Source organism: Manis javanica, chromosome 4 (assembly GCF_040802235.1).
Source record: "Manis javanica isolate MJ-LG chromosome 4, MJ_LKY, whole genome shotgun sequence".
Taxonomy (NCBI): Eukaryota; Metazoa; Chordata; class Mammalia; order Pholidota; family Manidae; genus Manis; species Manis javanica.
The window spans coordinates 161,406,932-161,412,931 of record NC_133159.1 but is presented as its reverse complement, the minus strand read 5'-3'; the positions used below and the strand labels follow the sequence as shown (position 1 = coordinate 161,412,931).

The 6,000-nt window shown below is 52.7% G+C and overlaps 1 protein-coding gene across 6 annotated transcripts in view; it reads right to left on the bottom strand.

Annotated features, from left to right (window-relative positions):
- Nucleotides 1-265: 265 nt before the first annotated feature.
- ATP6V0A1 (ATPase H+ transporting V0 subunit a1) overlaps nt 266-6,000 on the bottom strand; it is a 55,097-nt gene continuing 49,362 nt past the window's right edge. For 5 of the 6 annotated variants that reach the window (XM_073235613.1, XM_017643712.3, XM_017643713.3 and 2 more), the window contains one exon: nt 266-1,831. In XM_073235613.1, the coding sequence (XP_073091714.1) occupies nt 1,738-1,831 (94 nt within the window). In that variant the 3' untranslated portion in view covers nt 266-1,737. The remainder of the gene's footprint in view (nt 1,832-6,000) is intronic. The other variant, XR_012130780.1, reaches the window with a different exon arrangement.

The following is a 6,000-nucleotide window of genomic DNA, read 5'->3' as shown; positions in this document are numbered from 1 at the left end:
GGGCCCTAGCTGTTTGGGTGTGTGAGGGGAGGGGAGAGATGGGCCCTCAAGTTCCCTCCCCACCTTGTGTGTAGTGTCTGCAAGGTTGCCTTGGGAGTGGGAGGGAACCTGGGGAACTTGAGATAAGGTGAGAATTCCACAGACTAACTGCCTGGCCAGGGCCACTGCCGCTGTGGCCTTTGAACACAGAGAAGAGCAGAAATGCTGGAGGGAGGTGGTGGGGGTGTGACACAGGGACTGTGGGCACAGACGGGCAGCCGCTTGGTAGAGTCAAACACACTTTATTCAGCACAGGAATGTCTGAACAGTAGGGCCTTGGCAGGGTTCCCGACAAAGAACTCTGCTTCAAGTCCCACTGTAAACGGAGCAAAGTTCATCATGTAAACCATGGGGAACAGCGGGGAGGGGGTTCTGCACAGCTCTAGGTCAGGTCACACTGGCCAGTGCACAGGGAAACTGGGGCAGGTGGCCCATGCCTGGGGCCAGCCCAGCCTGGGAGCAAGTCCAGTGAGCAACTCTAAGTAACTCAGTCGGAAAAGCCAGGGTCAGGGGAGGGCAAGGGCCTAGCAATTCAGGGCATTATCTTGACTGCTGAAGATAGTGGGGCTCAATTTAGCTGAAGCAGTCAGGGCTGCGGCACCAACACATCATTAAAAGGCCCTAAGATTCACATAGCCTGGTGTGGGGTAACAGGGGAGGGGGGCTTCAGGGGTGCTCACATCCCACAGGGCAGGGTCATGCAGCTGTCACAGTCACATGTGACTGACAGTTGCTTCTAATCAGCAAACTATGACCTGGACCTTCCTGCTCAGGACCCCACTCCCTTGACTTGGGGTCCGTGTGGAAGTGCCTAGGGGCACTGGAGAGCACAGCAGGGCTGGCCCTCCCTTGATGACTGGAAGTCCCGCACTCATGACTCATGACTGGGGGTGGGGAAAGGTCTCAGGATCTGTCCCAGGGACCAGCAGCCATTTCAACCCTCTGCCCAGAGGGTGTGCTTGTGGCAGGCTCCGTGCATGGCCTGAGCAGCAGCCAATCAAAGGAGCCAGCCGGCACCTGTTTTGGGTCACTCCCAGCCACACTGTGTTATGCTGGGGGCATGTGAGGTGGGTGGTGGAGGAAGGAGAGGGATTTGGGAGGGAGGAGGAGAGGGCGGGGTTAGGAAGGTGGTGCTAGGTGCCCTGGGACCCTTGGGGGTGACGGGGAGAAGCCATGCACCCTGGCACAGTTGGGTCCAGCTGAATCCCTGATTAACATGTGATCTGAAGACCAAAGGGGAGGTGGGCAGAAACCCCATCTTCCTGGCTCCATTCCTGCTAACCCAAGAGTGCTCCCACCCCCAACCAGCAATTGGAGTGGCAGGAGCTGGGGCTCAGCTACCTCCATGGGTGGTGGGCTCATATGTAAATGCACAAACTAGTTCACCACCTGGGGACGGATGGAGAAGGGGCTCTCTTGGCTGGACTGAGGTGGTGAGGGCAATGCTGGTGCCCATTGGGTATGAGTGACAGCCAGAGGCTGTCTAGAAAATCACTACACTACACAAAAAACTGGAGGTGATGGGGACCCAGGGAGGTCTGGGTCTATTTAAATGATTCGCAGGCAGCTGGGGGAGAGGTGATGGGGATGACCCCTATGCCCCACATCCAGGGAGCACAACCAACAGGCAAGAGGGACACAGCTCACCACTGCGGAGGGAGAGGGAAGGGCAGCTGGGCACACAGTCCCGCGAGGGGCTCACTCGTCAAACTTCCCTTCCCGAATGTGCTCGAAGGAGAAGGGTAGGAACTTAAAACCGTTCCCGCTGTAGAATTTATTCTGGAACTCGACCCTGGGGAGAGGGAAGAGGAAAATCATCATTCCACAGAAACCTCTGGAAACCTTTTGGGAGTTCAGTTGGGCTAGAAAAATGCCCCAACACCATGTTCCCCAAAGTCTCCCTTTCCTAGATGAGCTTGGAAACGCAGCCCAGAGCCCGGTCTCCTTCCCACAGCCACACAAGCTCAGTTTCTGAAGCTCAGGGCCCGTCCTCAGCAAGAGGGCAGTTACCCCAGTGCCTTGGTCTGTCCTACTGAGCAGTGTTTACGCACAACTCTGCAGAAAGCTGTGTGCAAAAACAAGTTCAGTTGGCCTGAGTCTAACAACAATGAAGACGAGATACCCCTCTCCCGGCAGGGGCTCCCAGCAGGCCTCTAAGGGAAGCCCCTGGGCGCTGAGCTCAGCTCGGGGAACCCTGCAAGCACCACAGTTTTCTTGTTTCTTTCTTTTCTTGGGGGGAAGAAGGAGAAGGGAGGGTTGTGCATGAACACTGGAGGCTTTCAATTTAGGGGAGGAAATTCCCAGGAAAAGGGGGGAAGTCAGGAAGGGAAGTCTTCTCAAAGCAATGGCAAAAATATTTTTCAACTACAAAAACATCTGAGAAAGAATTCTTCTCTTGGGGACCAAAAGGAAAAACAGAGCCTTAACTCCCTTCCCAGGCAGTTCAGCATCCATCCCCAATGGTGTCCCCGGGGCCCTTTCAAACTCTTGGGGACAGGAAAAAAGCTTTGCTCCTGTAAGCAGAGTCAAGCTGCTCGGCTTTGCTCCCCCTGCAAATGCCCTGGATGGCTGCCCAGCAACCAAACCACCACCAAATATGGGCAGAAAAATGCATTCAGAGGATAAAAAAGCCAAGGAGAGCTGCCCTGAGGAATAGTTTCCACTCAGTGCTGCGTGACCCTAGGGGTGCCAGAACCCCGGCAAGAGAAGGGAGAGGTGGGGCTGGGGCAGGCTTCAGGCAGTGGTACTGGAGAAGGGCAGGCCTTTGTCCTCCCTCCAAGCTAAGGGAGGAATTAGTGAAAAGGGGTAGGGGGAGAGGGGCCTTTGCATCACACAGACTATCTGCAGTGGCACCGAGATGTCCTCAGAGGCCCCTTCAGCCTGGGCAGCTGGCTGATGGCACTGACATAGAGCTGCCAGCTCCACACCCTGGGGAGAAGAGGTGACAGAATTTTCTGTGTGGGTGTAAGAGCAGACGGTCTTGTCCCTACATTCCAGGGGCTGGGCCAAGGCCACAAAGCCCTCCAGATCCTGGAGGGTCCCCATGAGCATCTGGGCCAAGCCACCCAAGGGAAATGGGACCCAGGAGGGCGAGCTTCGGAACTTCAAAACTAAGTCAGTCACAGGATTGCTGGCAGGAGCAATTCCACACCAGGACCTGGATTTGCCCTGACACTCCAACACTCCTAAGAAGTCCCCCAGGTTCCAGCCACTGAGGCCTCCTCTGGAGGAACCTGGAGGGAGGCGGGGAGGTTCCTGTTTCTTGCCCGCTGCTATTAGGTCTGCATTCTTCACGGGTAGGCTGTGTTTCCATATGGCAAGGGTATTTCTGAACCACTGAAAATAGATGGACACGTTCTGTGTTCATGCAATGATATGGAGCAGACAGTGGGCAAGTCACCTTAGGTCCCAAGGGATCCAGAACTCTGATCTCTGGGCTGGCTAATTACACCAACTCTATTTCCAAGGTGGGCAAATGAAGTAGAAACTTCGAAAGTTTTTGGATACCCATGGGGTCAACATCCTTTTCTTGGCATCCCTGTGTGCCTCAGCTATGCATGGGGCCCAGTGGGGAGGAAGGGGGACACACAAATTCTGTGTGACGGGCAGTCCATCTGGCACACAGCCTGATACCTCCTCTCCCACCAGCTGTTGCTCAAGGTTGGAGACTTAGGGTAGCCCCCACTGGGGACATCTTGAGTATGTGGGGGTCAGCCTGACTTCACCTACCTTCACAGCCATGCACACTCCCACCACCCAGCACAAAGCTGGAAGCAATCTCCCTGGCTGGCTCCCCACCCCCCTCTCCCACCCAAGCAGGGAAACAGTGCACTTCCTGAGAAAGTACAAACACAGTTCTCTGGGCTGGGCGCAGCAGTGCTATGCAGCTGGCAGCCTGCAGGCTCTTCCTTCTTTAGGGGACCTCCACACTGCACACCCTAAGCCACGCCTCCAGAAGTCAACACTCATGAGAAGGGCCTCTGGAAGGCGGATGGGCTTCCGACCCCTTCCAGCCCCAGGACCTGACAAAGGCCACGCAGGGACCCAGAAGGCTAGCTGGGAGACCACAGAGAGCCGACTGCTACAGAACAGGAAGCTTTGCTTCCTTGAGTGAGTGAAGGGGAACAGAGTTCTGGGGCCTCTTCCCTTTCCTGGCAGGGGGATGACTGAGAGAGGCAGTTTTAGAAAGATGATGCTGGGCTAAGCAGCTTCTCCGGCCCTTTCTACCACTCTCTTTTCTGGGCCTAAAACACACATCTGTCTGATGGCCCAAATGTCAGAGAGGTGATGGCAGCCAGGGACATGTCAGGCATCCTTAAACTTCTCCTGGGAAGCCATTCCCTGACTACCCCGTGGCATGCTGCTGTAGTGCACTGCATCCCTTACAATAAACTGGTCCTTGTTTTGGCCCTTTAGCCATCAACCAATCTGTGGGTGTGCAAGTGTACACATGTACACATACAGGCACACCTCGTTTTACTACACTTTGTAGTTACCGCATTTTCTACAACTGAAGGTGGGTGGCAAGCCTGCACAGAGCAAGTCTATTGGCGCCATTTTTCCAACAGCGTTTGCTTACTTCATGTCTCTCTCATTTTGGTAATTCTCATAATATTTCAAACTTTTTCATTATTATTATATTTGCTGTGGTGATCTGTGATCAGTGATTATGACGCACTGAAAGCTCAGATAATGGTTTGCTTTTCTTAGCAACAAAGTATTATTTCTTTTCACTTAGTTTGTACCTCTATCCCCTTTAACTATTTTGTCTGTCTCCCCATCCCCTCACCAGGTATTTTTAAATTAAGGTATGGACATTTTTTGTGTAGACATCATGCTATTGCACATTTAACAGACTACAGGATAGTACAAACGTAACTTTGAAATACACTGGGAAACCAAAACATTCCTTCGACCTGCTTTACTGTGATATTTTCTTTATTGCAGTGGTTTGGAACAGCACCTGCAGTATCTCTGAGGTGTGCCTGTATGTGGAGCTGCTAGATTGGGGTTATGTTCCTGTAGGTCATGGGGTAACAATCCGTGTGCTAAAATCAGTTTGGTGTCCACAGTTGTAACTATATAAATCATATCCCTGCCTCTGCTTTCTGAAGAAGAAAATTCATCTAATTAGGGTAGGCCAAGCATACTTTACATGGTCAGTGGGAGGAAAAGAGAGAAAGATGTTAACTCAGAAGGAGACAGAATTAGCAGGTTGGTACAATACCTTGTTCACTATTGTTTTCAAGTATGTCACCCACTTCCTTATGACCCTTTATGATTTCTGACAAGTGGTTTATATTTGTTATCAAGTCAGATGTTTTTCTTCTTGCCCACACCAGAGAGACCCAGAACTTGTGTAAAGGGGCAGCCCTTGCATCAGAATCGGGAGACCCCAGCTGAATAGTGGGAGTAAAGTGACAGGTACGAAGACGCCAGGGTGGCTGCCAGGAAAAACAGCAGCTATGTCCTTGCAGCAGCCATTTTCAGCAGGACCAGCTGCGCCCCGCTACTCCCCAGATAGCCACAACTCAGGACTCCTGGGGACCAAGAAACCCAGGATCCTGGAGGCACACCCACATTCAGCCAGAAGGGGGTGCATGAGCACCAGCTTCATTCACTCCTTTTCAGTGGCAGGACAGATGCTCCAAGCCTCAAGCTATCACTCTTCTCTTCTACCCAGTACTTCCACTACCAAAAAAAAGGAAAAACACAAGGACAGTATGTCTGAAGAGACAGCTCCTTGCAAACCACATCTGAGATGGTATCCTGTGCCTCCCCTTGAGGCATCCCCTCTCCCTCAACAGACTAAAGGTAGTTTTGTTGCGAAGAACCACAGCCAGACGCCTTCTCCACAGGGTAGCCCACTCTTAAGCAGGGCAGCCGCCATCTGTCCTTGAACACTGGTTTATCATGTGCCAGAGCATTGTGACAGTCACCTGGTATGTGCATAATTTCTTA